This window comes from Rhineura floridana, chromosome 7 (genome assembly GCF_030035675.1).
Source record: "Rhineura floridana isolate rRhiFlo1 chromosome 7, rRhiFlo1.hap2, whole genome shotgun sequence".
NCBI lineage: Eukaryota > Metazoa > Chordata > Lepidosauria > Squamata > Rhineuridae > Rhineura > Rhineura floridana.
The window spans coordinates 145,832,092-145,853,589 of NC_084486.1; the positions used below are offsets into that span (position 1 = coordinate 145,832,092).

Here is a 21,498-nt window from a genome sequence, read left to right on the forward strand (position 1 = left end):
AGACACACTGATAGCTCCTCAAATGTATTGAGATTTTAGCAAGAACTATCCACTGTCCCTGCAACCACAGGGACTACAAACTTGTTTCCTCCATTTAAAAAGCCTGAAAATTCCTAGGATCCACATTTCAAGATCTGAAGCAGCTATATTTTGCAGTTTATACCATCGCTGAAGTCCCGCTGGAGGCAGAAAGCAACACTTAAAGTGCAAACCCCAAAAGCTTAATAGAAATTTTGGTTGTTTCCACTGCTCAGCAACTAGTCAGATGCTTTCTGTGGTTTGACCCATCCACCCTCTTCCCCCATATCACTGTCAAGCCCCCTTATTTTAGCTGGAGCTACCTGTGAGCATGTCTAATCCCTCGCACAGGTGCTAGGTCTCCCATCAAGATCTTTAGCATCGTAGACTTGCCAGCTCCATTCTCTCCTACCTAGAAGGAAGGAAGGAAGAAATGAATGGACATCTTCCAGAGCTTTTTTTTTAATCCGAGAGCTTTGAGTAGTGGGGAGAAGGCAATGTGTGGAGCTACAGTGAATAGTACTGGCAGTGCTCAGCAATCTTCAGGCTTCACACTGTATAATCCTATACTTTTCTTTTTAGATAATAGGAGCTGAAGCTTAAGTAGGTCACAAGGGGGCACAAAATGCAAGTCCACTGGAAGTGTGTCAGAGGTGATACCCAAAGGCTGAAGCAAGGACAAAGATGCCCATCACTTACAGAAAGCCAGGTGAGTTACTGTTAGTGGTAGGAACTGGTACATCTGAGTGTCACTAAATTTGGTAAGAATCTTCTTTTCCGAGAGTACCATTTTGGAACCCAGTTCTGGTGAGCATCTCTAGCCCTACTCCTCGCTGCCAGGCATCTGGTTCCACAGGCCAAGTGTCATATTGGATCTTTCTATTATGGTCATCCCTGCTGCTGCCCCCCCCCGTTCCGATCAGAAAACTCCTCTCTCCCAACTCAGAAAGGACGGATGACTAAGGTTTGGGATCTTATGATCATGTACCAACTGACTTGCCTGGTTCGTCAGGCTAAAATGCAGGGGAACCACTCCTCCTGTTCTCTGCAAGTACTAACTTCCCATCTGAGAATGCAAAGGTTCCCAAGCACTATAGATGGATTTCCTTGCACGGATGGTTCAGGGGAGCAGACACTTTTCTTATAACCTTTGACTGAAAATACATTTTAATATTTCCCCTTTTCTTTCTCTGTGTTTCTGTCAAGCCTGCACCTTCTGTGGTCCCTAATGTGCAGAATATTTTGTGAATTAATTCTATCCAATTATGCAGACTGATTTCTGAACTGGATTTCGGTTTTTAGTCAATGTGTTTCTGATTAATTTAGAGAAAACTAGTGTGCTGTAGTGGGTGAGAGTGTGGGGCTAAGGCAGAGAAGATCCAGGTTCAAATCTTTACTCAGCCAGGAATTTCAGCAGGTGGTTTTCTTGCTCTTCTCAGTGGTGCTCTGCTGGTGAAATGTGTGTTTGTGGGTAGTGCTGCTCTGAAGTCATTGGAAGGACAGGATATAAGTACAATAAATAAATGTTTTAACTGCCATCTTTCTGCTCAAAGCTTCAATAAAGGTAATTTTTTTTTAAAAAGAAAAGAAAAACCCTCTCCTTACCACACAGATGCGGGAGTCCAGGTCAGCAGAAACTGAGAGAGAACGAAAAATGTAGTTATTGGGCTCATAGTAAAAGTCCACTTCATCTAGTTGCAAGATGGGAGGAGAAAATGTCTCAAAGCCATCTGGGAACCTAAAGGAAGAAGGAAAAGGGAGCTGAGCGTTGAAGGAAGTGGCACAACCAAAGCAGGGAAGCCACTTATATATGATTTAGCACAGTTTTGATTCTATATAAAACATTTAGCAGTAGTAATACTTAGCACTTACAGCGCTTTCTGTGCTTAAAGCACTTTCACATACATTATTAGGCTACAGCCTAAAGGCACATGATACAGCCAACTTGCTGAAGCTAGTAGGTCTGGGTCTGATCAGTTCCTAGCTGGAAGATTCCCAAGAAACCCTATGAGTTTCAAGGAATAGAAGCAGGATATAAACAATAATAAATAATATTGTTGCAATCCATACAACAACCTTGTAAGGCAGGCCAGTATTATCATCACCATGTTACAGACGGAGGAAGGGTGTGTTGAGGCAGAGCAAGAATGGCGTCCCTAAGGCAAGATTCATAGTGGTCAGAGGCTATTCAAACTGAAGACTTCCCAACCATCACAGCATGCCAGTTTAACAGGGCTATTGTGGCATTAGTCGCAGAGGACCGTTTTAGGAACATGAGCCTGCCACTGCAACATTTGACTGCTATCAACAGCTGATAAGCCGATCTAGATAAGCTGTTGCTTAGCTCTTGGGTCTTTGGCAACAGCAGCCCAAAGGGGCGTTTTACAGCAGAAGTTTCAAAGTGGATAACAGGGAATGGCATGCAGATAATCTGCCACTCTATTTGTGCATGCAAGAGCCCAGAGTCAGGCGCTTGCATCCAACCCCTATAAAAAGGCCCTGTAACAGAACCCTCCAGAAGGCTACTCTGAGCTTGGAAGCAGTCTGAGGCCCCAGAGAAAATAAAGAACCAACAAGACAAAAAACGATCAAACCAATCCACAGACACGAGATCTTTGGGAGCAGGGAAAGAAGAAGAAGAGGAACACCGTCTCCAGAAGTTCTGCTATTACCTTGAATATTCCAACCAGGAACGGTATGCCTTCCAGCCAGGTTTCAACTTGATTTCAAATTCTGCATGTCTACTCCAGACTTCCCCACCATGGGCCTTCCAGACAGGGCTGTGGAGTCGGAGTCATGGAGTCGGAAGCAATTTTGGGTGGAGTCAGAGTTGGTAGAAATGTACCGACTCCAACTTCAAAACAAATTTTGATTGACAAATTTTTTAAAATATAAATTCAAAATGTCAAAGAACTTCCCATGAAGTCAGCTGTAGTTGAGCATTTCACCATAAAATGGAAAACATTTTGTGTGTCAGTGTGTGACACAGGACCCAGATGAAGACAAATGCTGTGATGCCAAGATCAGCGCATATTCAGGCAGTGATAAAAATGCTCCTATGAGAGCTTCCAATTTAAAAAGACATTTACAGCCCTTTCCAGGGCTGTGGAGTTGGAAGCAATTTTGGGTGGAGTCAGAGTTGGAGTCGGGCAGTAGAAAAATAGAGGAGTCGGAGTCGAAGGTTTGGCGTACCAACTCCACAGCCCTGCTTCCAGATGTTGTTGGACTCCCATCAGTCCCAGCCAGCACGGCCAATGGCCAGGAATGATGGGAGTTAGAGTCCAAAACATATGGAGGGCACTAGGTTGGGGAAGGCTGGTCTCTTCATTTGCTGAGTGTCATACACTGTTGTCTCATGGAAGTTCCTCAGCTAGTTGATTCTACACTGACTACAAGTTATTGAACACAAAATGGCATACAAGACCAACCAGCTGTCAAACCAGCAGCCGTAAAGCGAGCAGCAGGTTTGAGATCAAGAAAGCCGAGAGTGGAGATTTCCTTGCTCATGAAACGGAGGGTTCTGGCTCCCCCACCCTCCCCTTGTGAGGGTAGCCTGTTCCATTTCTGTGAAGAGCCACTTACTTCATGATCACCTCAGATTCTTTGTCCACAGGCTTCAGTTTTGGCCTAAGAGACAAAAGAAGGTCAGACGCAATTACAACAAAGGCGTGGTATCGCAAGATGCCTCCCACCTGCAGCAGTATAGCAGTGGGGAGGGCCTCGAGCCAGAACACCTCCCGTGGAAACAGCCACCCTCTACTCCAAGCCCACTGGAGGAGGTGAGAACAGACTACCCCCTCTTAGAGATGTGAAGGCCTGGGGAAAAAGCCTGGGAAATGGGGGGGGGACTTTCCCCCCATTTTCCTGATTTTTCTCCAGAAAATTTTGGGGAAAAAACCCACAATTTTTTTTCCTGGACCTTCACATCTCTACCCCCTCTCCAAGTCAAAGTTCTCTACAGTAGGGCCCCTCTCATACAGCAGGTTAGGATTCAGACCCCCGCCGAAAAGCAAAAACCGCTGAAAAGCGGATAAGCTGTAGTGCAAGGGGATGGAACCTAACCCGCTGATTGCACCAGAGGAGGAGAAGACCAGATCTTCCCCTCCTCGGGCATGATAAGCTCCAGCAGGGGAGTCTGATCGCGCCAGAAGAGGAGAGGATTAGCTATAGCACGCTACAGTTGATCTTCCCCTCCTCGGGCACGATAAGCTCGAGCGAGGGAGTCTGATCGTGTCAGAAGAGGAGAAGATCAGCTGTAGCATCCCCACCTCCGGCGCGACCAGCTGGAGTGTGGGGAGCTCCAGCCCCGCCTCCAGCTGATCACCCCGCTGGTACCATATTAACGGAACTCCAAAAAGCGGGGCACCGAGAAGCAGGGCCCTATTGTACTTTGTAAAGTGTCTAGGGCAGCCTTCCCTAACCTGGTGCCATGTGTAGAGACTGTGAAGACAACTTCCATCATGTCTGACTGTGGGCCATGCTGCCCAACACTGATGGGAGTTGGGAGAGTGTTTTTAGTGTTTTTGTTTGCCGCCCTGGGCTCTTTCTAGGAGGAAGGACGGGATATAAAATAAAATAAATAAATAAAACATCTGGAGGGCACCAGGTTAGGCAAGGTTGACCTAAGGTTTCAAAAACAACAAAGCAAGAAAGTCCATCTGTTGTCTTGGCTCAGTTTGGAACGCACCATAGATCTCTAGTGATTATCTGTTTGCTCCATTTATGATAAGGCAGGAAGACTGGCCTGGATTCATAAATTCAATCCAGTAGTACTAATTTTGGGGTGTGGGGAATTATTGAACTTCACGAGGCTGTGAAGATAAAAAAAACTTGTCCAAGGAATTTTGCTATCTTGCTGACTTTTTAAAAATGGCCTCTGCCTGGTCAACTGCTCAGCAGAGCTCTGGCATTTCCAGCCTTCTATACCACCCCAGTGAATTTATTGTGTTTGTTTATAAACACATTTTTGTACACCTTCTTGCCCTAACAAAAGCCCCCAAGGCGGTTTGTAAGAAAAGAAAATACTCAATATCAATCTGCAGACACTACATTTCTTTTATTTGCTTATTCATGAATGGCTTTCAGGGTGTCAGCCCATCTCATAAAGGTTCCTTTAGGCAGCTTACAATAAATAAGTATAAAGACCAATTTAAATACAAAAGTGTACCCATAAAAGTCATAAAATCAAAAGCAACATACAAAGATCAAGAAAACAAAATTCCTCATAACCCCAAGTTAGAACGTGCTTTTCCACCTCCAGATAGCACCATGCAAGTCAAACCTTCTTTTCCCTCCATCCACCAACAATGCACAATCCAACTGGGGTGGATACTCACAGCCTCTCCAGAAGTTTGAGCTTACTCTGTACTTGAGACGCCCGGTTTGCATTATAGCGAAATCTATCAATAAAGACCTAAAAAAGAGAAGAGAAGAACCCCTCAGGCAGAAGCCCTCTGCAGAGAGTCTCAGCCCCATGAGACTACAGCTTACTTGCTGATCCTAGCCAACGTTATTTGTACAAGTACATCCTGGTGGTTTTTAATGGGATGTGCTTTCAACCAGTTTCTACCTTGGACTGCACCCTTAGTAATGCAATCAGGCCTAAGGTCAAATCTCTCCCGTGCAGGTGCATCTGCAGGGCCAAAGGCTAAGGCAACATGTATAGTGGGGGTTGAACCAGAGGAGTAGAGTATATTCCGTATATTCATAGGTATACCACTCAAAATCCGCTATCACGATTTAAAAAAGCAAGTTTCTCATTCTAATTTACCCAGAAGATGGTGCCCATGAACTCACAGAGGTCTTCCCTGCTACCCACTGGGTCCCATCCACCACCACCCCAAGATTACAAGAGGGGGAGTTACAGCTGGGGAGAGGAGAGTTAACTTGAAAAAAAACCAAGATCCTTTCCCCAAGCCTAATTGCTGGGAAGGGGAGAACACAAGTATGTGTGGGTTGGGTTGTGGTGCATGCGTGGTGCCCCTGGCAGTTTCTCTTACTTGCAGATGTGCCCACAGACTGGTGATCCCTTCCCTGTTGTGAGGCATCCCACCCTTCTTTTTTAAAGATGGTGCTTGCCATCTGTGGGTGTGTGCAAATAGGTTGTATCCAACTAAATTATGATCAGAGTAGACCCACTGAAGAAAATGAACCTGTTAGTTACATCCATTAATTCCAGTGGCTCTACTCTGAGCAGGACTAGCACTGGAAACGGCCCACTGTAATTCAAAAATTAAAATCTAATGACTGAATTACAGTGAGGACCTTTTCAGTGAATTAAAATGATTTGAATGGATACATCTCACCAATTAAATCAACTATACAGTGCATGAGTATAGCTCTATGTACTGCATGCTGTAATGCACGGGCACAAAAAAAGAAGGGCAAAGAGTGGTGTTGGGCACAGGATTTGGCCTCTTGAGAATCTCATGCTTCTTTCCTTTTTAAAAGCAAGTTTCTAGCCCAAAGGGCTGCAGAGATGAGCCAGACAGTGTGTATGCAACGGCTGCTGAAAACTCAGAAGCCAAAGGGCTGTGGTCAAGTAAGGGTTCTAATGACTGGGGGGGGGGCATAAATTATGTGAAAAGCAATTTTGTGTGATTTCTCTTAATTATATAGGTGACAGAATTCTGCTTTTTCTGGGGACTACCCTGCGGTGGATTTTTATTTTTTACTTTTTTTTTTATTTTTTTAAAAGTGCACGCAGCTGAGGGCAGGGGTGGGGAAATTGTGGTCATCTTAGATACTGTTGGAGTCCAACTCCCATTAGCCCCAGCCAGAGCAATGAGCAGTGGGTCAGGGATGATGGGGTTTGTAGTCCAGCAATACCTGGAGGGCTACAGATTCCCCACCCTAAGTTCAGGAGATGGATCCCCTTGAATCTACACGACCTCCATCCGACAGGCTCTTAACCCTGACCAACATGGCAGGGCCGGATGTGTCCGGCTCCCATCCCAAACCATACTCTGCTCCCCACAGCCAATACCTGGATGTGTTCCCGATACTGCTGCTGAGCCTCATACTCGCGCTGCTGGTTCTTCAACCGCTCTTCTTTGATCTTGACGAAGTTCTCAAAATCGCCCCGGTAGCTGTCAAGCCGCTGCGAGTGAAGGTGGATGACATCGGTGGCCACAGCATTCAGGAAGTTCCGATCGTGGGACACCACCAGGATGGTCGACTGCCAAGTCTAGAAGAGCCAGCAAACAAGAGGTGGCCTTAGCAGTGTGGAAATTGCAAACAGACCGAAAAGGACCTTGACCAGTTCCCGAAGAGAACCCCGCCCCATCCGCATCCCCGCCCCCCCCCGCTTTCATCAAAACACAAAGGGAAAATCTCGAACACTATCTCTTTTGCTTCCAGCTGCCATACAGACCTGCAAATAGTTCTCCAGCCAGATGATGGCCTTCACGTCCAGCATGTTAGTCGGCTCTGGAAACAAACAAAAAAAGAGGTTTCTTTGGCAAGGGACTGAGTAGTTATGAATTTATTTCAATTAAAAAAGCAAACAGGAGGTAAGATTTTGGCAAGGGAGGCCAAGGGAGGTACATCCTATGCTGTGCAAATACATGTCTTGGGCTCCCTCCCCCATTAATGCATCTTAAGTACCCCAAGAACTGGAGAAAGCCCCTGCTTGTCTATTAACAGTCAGCAGAGACAGCAGTGGATGAGCTGGAAAAGGTGTAGTCAATTAAATTTCCCTTAAGTGGTCTTGGTGGATAGGTTTTATTGTGTTTTGGATCTGAACGATCACCATATTTGGGATCAGCCTGGAAATTCACCACACACAGAATGCTGAGGTCAGACCTCCAGGCAGGCATGCTGGACCCATAGCACAACATTCACAGGGTCACCCAGCCAGTGTCCACAATGCAGTGTGAGAGCTTTGAACTTGAACAGCTTAAGGAACCAACTCCCCAAAACTCCAAAACATCTAACACATTACTGGGACCCGCCCCCAAAGGAGAGGTGGTATGCAGTGTTAGACCTACTCAAGAGTAGAGCCACTGAAGTTAATAGACATGGCTAACTTAGATTTATTAAGTTCAATGAGTCTGCTCTGAGTAGGACTTCACTGAATACAATCCAAGTATTTTTACCAACCTGATGGATTGCATACAGCCTAGGGGGTAGAGACGAACCTGCTTTGCAACAGAGGAGTTAGACTAAATAGACTAAATAATTTGCCCTTCGAGTTCTATGGCTCAATAGAGACCACCACTTACAATCTTTAAAACAGGCTCTGCTCCACTAGTGGACTTAAATCTAGGAGTTTACATCAGATTCACTGGTTTTCTCATACTGTGCAGCAAATATGGACTCACCTTCCCATAGCACAGAGGTACATATTAGTAAAAGGTCTAAATGGCTTTGCCCCACAAGCTGTGGATTTATTACACTAAACTCCCAAGACCAATTAAACAGTTAAACTAAAGTTTAATTTTAGTTAATAATAAAGAATAAATTTTGGGAGTTCATTCAAGTGGAGTGACACTTTTAATGTATGTTTAAGAATGCGCTCAGGACTTTAATCTGCAACAGTGTACAGAATACAAATAGAAGCCAGTTACTATTGATTGGATTAATCCAGAGCAATAGAACCTTGGCTCAATTTAGATGGTCCGCCAATCATGCTTCCCCCTCTCCTCTCTTGCAAGGACTCTCTCCTCCATTTCTGGGTAGCTCTAATCATAGTTTGCCTTGACATCTAAAAAGAAAACTATCATTAGTTCTAATCTTCAAATTATGGTCAGCAAACCAACTTCAACAAACCACAGCTTCAAGTTATCATTCTGAGATGACCAAAGTTTGCCTGATTTGAAGTTTACCACAGCAAACCTTGGTTAGATCAACCTGGATGGACAAGGGAAGCCACACAGGAGAGGGAAGGAGGAAATCAGTGGAAAGTCCCCTCTCACATTTGAAGGATCATCCCAACTGAGCTTGTGTACTATGCACTGACCCCTTCCTTCTTCCCTCCACTTGCTTCCAGAAGAAACTTACCATCAAGCAGGAGAAGATCAGGCCTGAGGATATCGGAAGCAACAGACAGGCGGAGGAGGACAGAGAAGGGGGGGGGAAGAGGCAGACAAAATCAATATTAAGGCTCACTTTGAAGGCTACCATGAAGTTGTTTCAAAAGCACTTTCACTTACAACACCTCCCATGAGACAGCCTGGCTCTGGCAATAATCTAAGCATCCCCCAAAGCCAACACTGACTATCCCGTTCAACTTTAGTAGTTTTCTCTTGGAAATCTTAAACAATTCCCACTCTGCCCAGGCAGATTAATCTGTTGGGATTAAGAAATTAAGTTAGCTTTCAGTCCCCCCGCAGCCCCAACAGTGTAAGTAAAGACTTTTTTATTCTGACAGGCTTTTGGGATAGAAGGTGTTTAGGATTGGGCTTTACAAGGCTTGTTTTATATTATTATTTGTATTATTTTAAATTGTTTTTAGATTTTTAAGTGCCTTTCACGGTTTTAAGGTTGTGCATAGTTTAATTGTATTTTAATTGTATGGTTTTCTATGTTTTTAACTACATGTAGTTCTATTTGTAAGCCGCCCTGAGTTCCAGTTCGGAAAAAGGGCGCGGTAAAAATAAAGTTTCAATTCAATTCAATTTCTGGATACAGGTAGAATCAAAAAGACATACCTGGCAAAGAGGGCACGAGCTAAAGCCAGCCTCATTCTCCAGCCTCCTGAAAACTCTCTGGGGAGAAGAAACAGACATCAGATTCCCTGTGCCAGCCGAGCACCAGTCAGCTTCTAGATAAAGCAGGCAGCCTAGCAGTTCTCAACGGTACAAGCACAGGCATCACAGATCTCCCAGTTCAATCTATTGTTGTCCCCCCCCCTAAAAAAAACTGTAGTACAAAGCGAGGGGCTACCAAGCTTCTTATCACCTTGTAACTCCCACTCCCCCCAGCACCTAATCTCTGCCAAGACAGAAAAGGAAAAAAATGGCTAGGATTTCCAATAGCTCAGATCACAGTAGGAAAAATTCAACCTCCAATAGAGATCACTTACTTGGTTGTCTGTTGCTGCATCTTTGCATTGAAACCCAGCCCAGCCAGAATAACAGATGCTCTGAAGAGGGGAGGTGCGGAGTGGGAGAGGGAGAAAATATGTAATTGAATAGTCAGTAGGTTGGCAGACAGAGGCAACAAGTCTCTCCCATGAAGAGAAGCTGCTATGACCACTATCGCAAGAATTTAAATGACATTTTAAGACATTTGATCCAGTACAGCTCAACCGCTTCTTAAAAGCCACAGCAATTCCAAGATCCGTACATCGCCCAGAGCACTCAGACCTTTAGCTAGAAATTAAAAGGCACAAGAACCACCCAACAAAGTCTAAACTTGGAGAGATGCGGCGCTAGAGCTTACCCTAATATGAAAAAGACGAGGGGCAAACTTCACACCAAAAGACGATCTTTGTCAGCTCAAGCTAAACCAATTTCCTTTTAAACAGTTGCTGTTTAGTCTGAGTGGCAGAATTTATTTATTTCCTTAGATTTAAATCCTACCTTCTTTCTGTCACGGAACCAAGGCGGGGCACGTGGGCTTCCCAGGCAGTTGCCCATCTAGTCACTTACTGGACTCAGACCTGCTTAGCTTCAGCAAGGCGTAGTCTCAAACCCTTCCCTTGTACAGTATATACCACCTTAGGTTCCATGACAGAAGAAAGGCAGGATAGAAAAGAAAGAACTGTGCCTTAAAACCATACCCTGGAAACTGTGAGGTGGGTGGGGGTGCTGCTTAATATTTTCCCTTCCTGCAATCTGCTCAAAACTGACTTCTACAAGCTGCTTTTCCACCCACGTGGGGCAGAGCATTTGGTGCTCCTGAAACTTCGTAAGTGATTCTGAGGCCAATTTGTTCTAAATTCAAGAATCCTTCAAGAGGCAGCTGGACAGCCACCTGTTGGGTATGCTTTAAGTTGGATTCCTGCATTGATCAAGGGGTTGGACTCGACGGCCTTATAGGCCCCTTCCAACTCTACGGTTCTGAAGAATCACAAACACCGATTGCCGTGTACAGCTTGAGCCTCTACAAAACGTTCTCCCCATCTCATTCCAGGTCCCACCTCTCCACTTCCTTTATATGGGAAGTAATTACTCTAATAGTTAGAGTTATCATTATTGTGATGACTCCTGGTCCTCCAAATAGGACTCCAACATACAGTCGGAGAAATGAGAAGTTGGAGAGGGGATGCAGCCTACCCTTCAGTCCGGCACCTGCAACCCAAGGCCTTTGCTTTAACATACTAATGCTCTGCTTCAGTAACATCCAAGGCCCAAACGCATGTCTCGGGTATGGGGCTGGAGGGACCAACAGAATTGACTTGATGAATAGCTAGTATGCACCTCTTTAGCTGCCATCTCGCTTCCTTGTGCAGGCAGTGAGGCTCAATGGGGGGCTGTCCAGGTGCAGCTAGATGGGCGGCTGGCACTCGGACTCCCCTCCATGGTCTCGCTTGGCCTTCATAAGCAGCTGACACATTCCTGCTGTGCAAGTGATGCCACTGCCGCTTTCCTATGGCAGCCTTGGGTTGAGAAGTGTTTGGCATGCCGCGCTCGGGTACTCAGAAGTTTGGTTCTCGCACAGCTGGAGCCCGGAATAGGCCACCAAGGACAGATTGTTGGAGATCTATAGGCGAGGTCAGCACTCGAATTGGCGGTGTGTCCTTCTGAGCCCTGGGGTTGTTGGCAGGTGCGCAACTAGGCTGACCTCTGAAGGTGGCCCTGCCAAAAAGAACTCCACTAAGGTGGATTTGAAAGCCAGGATTTAGGGCTTTTTAGTAAACTGAACTTCCTCTTACCTTGCTGGGGCCTTGTCCGCCTCAATCTCTTCCAGCCGGGCATAGATTTCCGACAGTCTAGCGCCTTCAGTGCCTTCTCCCCTGAAACAGGACATAAGAGCAGTGTGTCTGTTTGTGGATAGCAAGGAAAGATCATCTCTGGACCAGAGGATGCCTACATCTGAGCTAACCAAGCTGGGCAGGCAACATCAAGACCAGGGTTACCTTCCAGAATTGACGCGGGCTGTTAGCTCCTTCTCCTCCTTCAGCAAACTCTCACGGGTGGTGTCACACTCCAGCACACTCTGCAGGGCTGGCGTATCATCCCCTGCCACTTCCTGCTCCACATGGAGGATGCTGATGTGCGAGGGGATGCGCAAATTACTGCTGGCAATCATCTTCAACAAGGTCGTCTTGCCCAGCCCGTTCCGGCCCACCAGGCCATACCGCCGGCCATATGCCAGGTTCAAGTCTGCACCGGTGAGGAGGACACTGAAATGAGAGGACGGGGAGGCCCTTAGGAGGGTCCAAGTATCCAGCCAGGCAGGGTCTCCGCACGAAAAGAGGCTGTTGCCCTCCCACGCTACAGCAAGCCGCCCAAACCATTTATGAGAAGACAGGGGAAGACTATGAGGCAGACCATCAGAAGCCCCGTCCAAGCCATGTGGTATAATGCCATCACAGCCCTTTGTGCATGGAGCTACAACAAGGCTAGCCTAGGAAGGTCTCCCCCACCCCCCTCTGCTGCCCCACCTTCAGTTTCTACTCACAAGCAGCATAATCTACAAGAGCCAGCTGCAATCCAGCCCTCACATGACCCTGCCCTGGGCTTCCTTCAACACTGACCTGACCGCCATTCCTCCATAGCCTCATCAGAGCTTGGAAAAGTTACTTTTCTGAACGACAACTCCCATCAGCCCAATTCAGTGGCCATGCTGACTGAGGCTGATGAAGGTTGTAGTTCAAAAAAGTAACTTTTCCAAGCTCTGCCAAACTCCTGGCTGCTCCCCAGCCCTCCAACAACTTGCCCCAATACACCACTTTTTAAATTTTATTTTATAAACATGTACCACACCCTTCGATGTAAAAAAATTCCTGCAATGGCTTAGGTAAAAACTCCAGATGGATGACTAAAAACAACAACAAAACAAGAGATACAAGTAGCAGGGGGAAAAGCAGCAGCAGGAAAAGTGATTAAAGGCCTCGGAAAATGGAATGCTCTTTGCCGGGCACCCAAAGCAGATCCAAAAAGGTGCCAGGCGTGCCTCCCTGGGGAGAGCATTCCATAAATGGAATGCTGCAACCACAAAGGCCCTCTCCCTAGCTGCTACCCATGCCACTTTAGACCGCAGAGCACCCGGAGGAGCGCCTCCGAAGACTGCCTGAGTATACAGGCAGACTCACCCCAGCAGGCAATCCTCCGGTCCCCAAGCCAGGGAGGGCTTTAAAAAAAAGGAAGCGCCAGCACTTCGAACTGCAACCAGAACAAGACTGGGAACCGGCTGTTTCAGCACAAGTGAGACATGCTCTCAGCGCCCAATCCCAGTTAGCAGCCATATTTTGAACTAACTGGAGTTTTCAGTCCATTTATGAAGGCAGCTCCAAGTATAAAGCATGGCAACAATCTGGATGCAGCCGGCCAGTTCAGAGACCCCCGTCCACAGTCAGCAGTCACAACTCCGGCTGCCCGCAAGCCTCTCCTCCATCCCTACCGCCGCCTGAAAGGACTCACCGCTCACCGAAGGACACGTCGAAGTTCTCAATGCGCACATCGTAGGATTTGTTCTTGCCCGACGTCTCAAGGCGGGTCTCCTTCTTGCTGGCTGCTTGGCTGGCAGAGGCTTCCTCAAGCACCCTGACGCCAGGGAAGAAACAAACGGGACCCTGAGCACAGGGGAAGGCTGGCATCTCTTCTCATTATGCACAATGCCCCAACCTCCCGAAGCTGAACAACAGACAGCCTCCCTCCATTGGTAACCATGCTTCTGGTCTGTATCACTTCAGAGTGAGGAGGGCTCTTGTGCCAGAAAACTCCCCGCATGGAAAAAAGAGATCCCTTCAGGTAGGCTAGATTCATAGAATAGTACAGTTGGAAGGGGCCTATAAGGCCATCAAGTCCAACCCCCTGCGCAACGCAGGAATCCAAATCAAAGCACCCCTCTCCCTGGCACATTGCTTTCCTACATGGATAGGAATACTAGAACACAGGAAGCTGCCTTATACCGAGTCAGGCCACTGGCCCAGCTAGATCAATATTGTCTACACTGATTGGCAGCTGCTCTCCAGGGTTTCAGGCAGAGGATATTCCCACCCCATGCGGAAATGCTGTGGATTGAAGTTGGGACCTTCTGCATGCGAAGCAGATGCTCTGCCAGTGAGCGATGACCCTTCTCTGTGAAAACAAGATGGTGGACTAGATGGGCCTTAGGAGTGAACCAGCAGGGCTTTTCTTAGGTTCTTATGTACAAGCAGAAAAACTCCTTGACGCAGAGGAGCATTCCGTTATGGGTTGCCACTTCAGGGACAACTAGGACTTTTTTTTTTTGAGGGAGGGACATCCCTCACTTAACATTTCAAGATCCCCTGTAAGTAGGGATTCTGTTACTCCAGAACTGGAGAAAGAAACCCACACAAACTTAGCACCAGCTGTCTTAATTTGGACCAAAAATGCCACTGAAAAGACAAAGGACGATTAGGTACAAGCTAGGAACGTGGCTGTCCTACAGATAGCTTGTGGGGAAAATGCAGGTCTGCAATTTTACCTCTTTCTCTGTAGCAAGGATGGGGAACCTGTGGTCCACCAGATGCTGCCAGACTACAACTCCCATCATCCCTGGCCGCTGGCCATGCTGTCTGGGGCTGATGGGAGGTAGAGTCCAATAATTTGTGAGGGTCACAGCTTCCCCATCCCTGCCCTATAGTGAATCACGGTATCTCGAATCCCGAGAGTAACTTTTGATAGGGCTACTGAATGAACGTTACAGGCACCTCAAGAAGTGTCTTCAACAGCCATACCTGAAAGGCCTTTTTATTTTTTATATTTTGTTCTATCCAAAAGGATCCTGGTGCACAGGAAAGGACACAGCGGAAAAGCAGGTTGCCGAGCTATATGGAGCTGAAGCAACATAGGGCTTTTGATTGTCTAAATAGGCACCATGACTTATTCCCAGCAGTTTTCGAGGCAACATGAAATATTTATATCTAGGCAGGCCTTTTGGATAACGGAACAAGAATGGAAGACCCTTTTATTGTATACACCACACCATCCTCATCCTTTTATTTGAGTATTGAAATAAGACCTTATACCCTGCATGCCTGGAGTTGGGCCAAATGTGCATATGCACCACTCAGTTTCTCATTTATTTATTTATTTATTTTATTAACTATTTAATTTATATCACGCCCTTCCTCCCAGCAGGAGCCCAGGGTGGCAAACATTTCTTGTCACTGAATGCATGAGCCCCCTCAGCAGGGCTGAGAGGCTATTCATACATGCAAGTCACCACTTGAACATGGGAATTATCGAGTGATGAACATACATGTATGTACCAACTCTTCTAACAGCGATTCGTACCAGATGAAAGCTGGTTCCCATCATTCCTGACCACTGGCCATGCTGGCTAGGGATGATTTTATTTATTTATTACTTATTTGTTGAATTTCTATACCGCCTGACTAGCATAGCTCTCTGGGCGGTGTACAACAGAGGAATATAAATATGATGGGAGTCATAGTTCAGCAACATCTAGGGACCCAAAGGGTGGGAAAGATTATGCTACGAGATTGGGGTATTGTACTTGAACCTCAGTGTAAGACAAGATACAAATTGATGTTAAGAAGCAGCTAGCCAATCCCATCTTCCCTAGTCTCTCCTTGCCTCCTGGCATATAAATTGGATCCATATTCCCCCTACAACCTGTGCATCAGCACCATAGATCAGGAGTGGGGTTCCTCCAGCCCACGGGCCTAATTAGACCCACCAGACCTCTACATTTGGCCCACCATGCTGTTTTGGCCAAACCATGCTTACCTGCCCCTGTGAAGCAGATAAAGCTGAGGTGGGACAAAGAGGGGGTTGCAAATCAGCTGATCGGCGGCACCTTTGCAAGGTGCTTTGAAGCCCTGACTATCAGCTGACTGTCAGGACTTCAAAGCACAGCACAGGGTTCTCTGCAAGCACTGATGACTGGCAGAGTACAGACCCTGCCAAAAAATATGGGGCAAGATAACCAGCTCTAGCAGCACAATTTTGACACACAACGGCAGCCTTCAGCTCATGGGATTTGGTACTTCTTGATGTCAGCCTCTCAGGAAGCTCCCTCAGGCTCTGAGAAGCCGGAACCAAAGCCCACCCCACTCAGAAGTCAATAGGCTTCTCACTCACAGCGGGCTTCCAGATTTCACAGAATCTCGGTCCTGCTTCTTGGTCTGTTTTGCTTTGAGGCGTGCCTCCGCTTTCTCCAACTTCTTGGCATTCACCGTCTGCAATGCAAAAGGTGGAGCAGAAGCCAGTATCAGAGGAAGTTCTTGCTCTGGTGTCCCCCCTCCCAAGGAAGAGTTCTGCTACACATACACACACACCCCAATCCAACTGCAGCATGCCACAGAATGGAATATATGGAATTAACTGGGGTGGAGGAACAGAGGAAGCCAGGATGCAATAAGCTTACATTCCAGGGGTAACGAAGGTGGTGTCCTCCAGATGTTGTTGGACTCCTGCTCCCATTAGCCCCAGACAGCATGGCCAATGGTCAGGGATAATGGGAGCTGCAGTCTGGCAATAATTGGAGCGCACTACATGAGTTACTCCTGATCTAGAGAGCAAAGCGGCACCTCAGGTCTATAGCCTTAATTGATCCAGTGGTTTGGAGTCCACAGAGCCCTCCAGCTTGAGCGCCCTTACCGAGTTCTGATCTCTCTTCAGCATAAGCCCCGGCAGTAGATCCAAACTAGGCTCTGAAATCAAGCAAGAGAGCACTGAAATGTCAGGATACAGGAGCTCCAGCATCAATGCAGCCTCTTCCCACAGAGCATCCGATTTAAAAAAGCACCATATTGCATATACAATAAACAGTGTTCTTTCAGAGATGCCCTTACTATATCAGTTATTTAACTGGCAAGCATCCCCCTTAGATCATGCTCCAGAGTCCTCATGTTATCATTGTGAAGCACGACAGGAGCAGCTCACCAAAATGCACGCATGCATGCGCACACACAACATTTCACAGGCCATTAACACATGTACTAGAATATTTGATAGGCCAATCCACAAAAATGGGCCTGGTTCAGTGAACTTAGGAAGTGGCGGGGGGAGGGGGGACAGAAGACTGATTGTGCAACCATCACCATTTCAACATCCTCATACCTGCACCTAGAATCATAGAATAGCGGAAGGGGCCTATAAGGCCATCGAGTCCAACCCCCCGCTCAATGCAGGAATCCAAATCAAAGCATTCCCGACAGGTGGCTGTCCAGCTGTCTCTTGAAGGCCTCCAGTGTCGGAGAGCCCACTACCTCTCTAGTATTCTTGTGAGCAAGTGTTGCATGCGCCCACTCAGCTGGTGCCGGTGGTCCCACCTCCTGCGTGGGCACAATGCTTTTTACAGGGTCTAATAAACAGGCAGAGCAAAGGGGTGGGGAGATGCAGAGCCAGAACCACCTCTGAGCTAGAACCTTTGGCGTTTTTGTTGTTGTTGCTGAAAGGCCCGAGTTGGAGACAAGGGTCAAGAAAGCTTTACTACAGCAAAGAGCTGTAATACGTTTAAATGGCTTTCACAAGAAATGAAATTAAACAAAGGGTCTATTAACAACTGCTAGCCATCACAGCTAAATAGAACCTTCAGGTCTAGAGGCAGTATACCCCCTGAATACCTGTTGCATGGGGGGGGGGGAACACGACTATTGCCTTCACACACCACTATCTGGACAGCCACCTGTCGGGTATGCTTTAAGTTGGATTCCTTCACTGAGCAGGGGGTTGGCCTCAATGGCCTTATAGGCCCCTTCCAACTCTATGATTCTATGATCTGGTCAGCCACTGTGGATGCTTGATTCAACGGACCCTCAGTCTGATCCAGAAGGGCAGCACAGATGCAACAGGTTCTTCTGCCAGCGATACTCACCGTAATTGTCTGTGATCTTAGAAAGCTGAATTGGGGCATCCAAGAGCACCTGCCTGTTACTCTGGGAGTTTTCGCTGTCCCTGCCAGATACAAGAGAATTAGCCAAAAGACCCCAGACAGTTTCCCCCCCTTTCCAGTCATTATTAATTCCTCTCACGTTTTTGGGTGAACCACCTCATGTGATCAGAACAGTTATACAGCCAGGTATCCTGCCCTCCAACCCAGGTAAAGCGATGGAGAAGGAAGCATTCAAAATGATGGGAGCTGCTCAAGTCCTGCTATCCCGCCTGCGTAAAAATCCTTGCAGAATCTGGACTCCCACTGGCTTTATTCAACTACTGCCATTTTTTCAATCTTCTGTGCCTGCTCACGGCTCCTTCCAATGAGGATCTAAGGCTTCCCCCCACCTCACCCACCCAATATCAGTCAGAGGGAGCATACATATGAAGGGTGTTGTACATCCGCTGGCAGATGGCACGGATGTCCTCATCGTCTTTCGATTCTCTGGACACATCCTGCAAGAGCTCCCCGACTGCTTCAAACAGATCATCCACCGACTCAAAGTCAGAGCTGCCACTGTGCAGGACCCCTGTGAAGGGAATGCAAGACACCATTAGCGCATGTCTGTCCCACATCATTTCTATGGGCTGAGTCAGCAACCAGCTTGGGAAAGGGCCCAAGTTCCAACCTGTTCCCCCCTCTTCAATCATTAGCTGAAACAGGAACATAGGCAGCTGCCTTATATTGAGTCAGACCACTGGTCCATCTGGGTCAGTATCGTCTGCACTGACTGGCAGCATGGCTCTCCCGGGTTTCAGACAGCAGTTTCTCCCTGCCCTCCCTGGAGAAACCGGGGACTGAAGCTGGGACCTTCTACATGCAAGGCAGATGCTCCACCGTCGAGCTATAACCCTTCTCCAACAACAGCCTCACTGTCACAAATGCTAATCGCCCGTACCCTTCTCTCGCCTCTAAAGTTGGCAGAAGTGGGGTTGGGGGGGGAGGAGGAGGAAGTGGTCCCATGGCTGCCCGCTGCTGATCCCCCAGCCCATAGCTAATGCAGCAAGCCAATGACAATGGCAACCAAGTCCCTGTTTGTAAGAATTTTATTTATTTATACCATCTTTACCCCGTTCGGGGGGGGGGAATCCCCAGAGCAGCTTACAATTGTCAGTAATAAGGTGGCCCCTGCCCTCAGGCTGATGATCTAAGAGACCGGGCCCAGAAGGAAAAGAAATTGGGAGGCAGGAGAGAGAAAAAGCAAAATCGGGCACTAGTTCTTAGGTGAAATGAAATGGACTACCTTCAAGTCGATCCCGACTTATGGTGACCCTATGAATAGGTTTTTCATAGTAAGCGGTATTCAGAGGTGGTTTACAGTTGCCTCTCTCTGAGGCTGAGAGGCAGTGACTGGCCCAAGGTCACCCAGGGAGCTTCATGGCTATGTGGGGATTCAAACCCTGGTCTCCCAGGTCGTAGTCCAACCCTAAGCTCTTATGAGTATTCTTTACAGCAGGGAGGGTGGAAGCAACCTCCCTGCAGCTGCTCCATCTGTGGCAGAGGCCAGGCTGGTCTCCCCCTTGCTGGGATGCTTTTCCTGGGAAGCTGGTGGTGCTGCCTCCCAGTGGTCCTTAGACTCCTGGCAGAGATCAGCGTGTGCTTCCCCTTCAGCTACGCAATTCCAGGGCAACCAGCACTCCTCCTCTGCCAAGTCCTGCTGTTAAAAGGACACAACCAACTCCCATCTTTCAGATTTTACTGACAGACATAAACTTGGGCACATCCCATACTCTGCTCTTCACATTTCTGTGTGTAGAAAGGGAACTTTCCTTCTCACTATAGTAGAGGATACAGACAGTGTTTTCACCAGCATCCAAGAGATTCCGGGGCAGCAAAAAGCCAGAGAGTCAACAAGAAAGGGGAACCTTAACTTGGTCCCCAAAAAGTTTAGTTCACAAGATGTAAAGTGCCCGAGATGTTTCTATAAAATGTTACTTGACAGTACCCCTGAGGAAGCTATTTGCATAACGTGTGGGTGTTTTATGTGCCTTCAAGTCAATTATGACTTATGGCAACCCTATGAATCAGCAACCCCCAATAGCATCTGTTGTAAATCACCCTGTTCAGATCCTGTAAGTTCAGGTCTGTGGCTTCCTTTATGGAGTCAGTTTGCATAATATGAACACTAAATACATACAATGGATAAAATCCACATGTCATTCTAGGAGTGTTGTAAAATAACAGCTTATTGAAACCCGTTGGGTGTCTGGTGGTGAAAGAATGGTGGGGAACCTATTTCAACAGCCAAATTCCTTCATAGGCAACCTCCTGGAGACCAATGTCAGGTCCCAGCCAGGGGTGATCAGAAGGCTCCAGCCTTAGACCTAGCCCTTGGTCAGGTCCACCTTGGGGGTGAGGAGCCAGGGTCCTGCAACAAGGCCGAGGAAGGGCCGCTTGCACCTAGGGCAACTTTGGCTTCTGACATCAAAGCTGAATGGGTCCTAAGCCCAATTATTATTATTATTATTATTTATTTATTTATTGGATTTCTAGAACGCCCGACTAGCAAAAGCTCTCTGGGCGGTGAACAACAAAAAAATACAAATACATCTCATAAAAATTACATGATAATACTACAAAACATAAATACAAAGATCAAAATTTCATAATAATTTCCTGTATAAAATTTAAGTTAAAAACGCCATAGAGAAGTGGTAGGTCTTAAGCTGGCGCCGAAAAGACAACAGCGTCGGCGCCATACGCACCTCATCGGGGAGACTGTTCCAGAGTTCGGGGGCCACCACTGAGAAGGCCCTAGATCTCGTCACCATCCTCCAAGCCTCTCTATGAGTCAGGACTCGGAGGAGGGCCTTCGATGTAGAGCGCAGTGTACGGGCAGGTTCGTATCGGGAGAGGCGTTCCGACAGGTATTGTGGTCCCGTGCCGTATAAGAGAGAGATGTTGCCTCAAATGCCAGCTGGAGACCCGGCCCATCCAGAGGAGTGCCTGACTGCAGGCAAGGTCTCCTCGAGGCTAAAGGTCTGGCTGAAGGTGACTGACTCGAGTCAGCTGAGGTTGGGGGTATGGTTCTAGCAGCTTCAGCTCAAAAACCCCAGTGCTAGGCTAGAAGACCTGCTGGAACAATGTCTGTGCATCAGCCCTGTTTGCTGATCTCCTGTTGACTCCAGACCTGGCCATGGGCCTGCCTCTCAACTTGCCCTTGCTTGGACCCTGACCTCTGGACTGCTGCGTCCTTGCCTCTTGCCTGAGCTCATTTGAGACTGGCCCTGGATACTGCCTTGGTGTTGTCCACATCGGTGTTGTTGCCGGGAAGTCTCTTGGTTCCTCGGGAGCCTAGCGATAACAGGACAACTGCATGCCAGGGGTTCATGGAGCCAGAGCCAAAAATGGGAGGAGCAGTGGCTGCCACTCTTACCTTTGTAGAGGAGGCTACATTCCAGCCATGCAAAAGGCCCAGGTTTCTCCCACCCCTCCACCTAGGAAAGCAAGAGGCAGCATCACAGTGGAGCACTTGGGGGTGTGGAACAGGGATGGTGAGGG

At 47.5% G+C, this 21,498-nt stretch overlaps 1 protein-coding gene across 2 annotated transcripts in view; it reads right to left on the reverse strand.

Moving 5' to 3' along the window:
• ABCF3 (ATP binding cassette subfamily F member 3) overlaps positions 1-21,498 on the reverse strand; it is a 41,445-nt gene that overhangs the window by 12,819 nt on the left and 7,128 nt on the right. The window contains exons 2-18 of one of the 2 annotated variants that reach the window (XM_061637491.1): positions 18,379-18,526; positions 17,938-18,017; positions 16,719-16,771; positions 16,200-16,297; positions 13,548-13,670; positions 12,041-12,307; positions 11,837-11,917; positions 10,043-10,102; positions 9,669-9,725; positions 9,019-9,041; positions 7,391-7,446; positions 7,004-7,204; positions 5,355-5,431; positions 3,601-3,645; positions 2,691-2,798; positions 1,624-1,756; positions 342-430 (exon numbers count right to left, since the gene is read on the reverse strand). In XM_061637491.1, coding sequence (XP_061493475.1) covers positions 342-430; positions 1,624-1,756; positions 2,691-2,798; positions 3,601-3,645; positions 5,355-5,431; positions 7,004-7,204; positions 7,391-7,446; positions 9,019-9,041; positions 9,669-9,725; positions 10,043-10,102; positions 11,837-11,917; positions 12,041-12,307; positions 13,548-13,670; positions 16,200-16,297; positions 16,719-16,771; positions 17,938-18,017; positions 18,379-18,526 — 1,699 coding nt within the window. The remainder of the gene's footprint in view (positions 1-341; positions 431-1,623; positions 1,757-2,690; positions 2,799-3,600; positions 3,646-5,354; positions 5,432-7,003; positions 7,205-7,390; positions 7,447-9,018; positions 9,042-9,668; positions 9,726-10,042; positions 10,103-11,836; positions 11,918-12,040; positions 12,308-13,547; positions 13,671-16,199; positions 16,298-16,718; positions 16,772-17,937; positions 18,018-18,378; positions 18,527-21,498) is intronic. The other variant, XM_061637492.1, reaches the window with a different exon arrangement.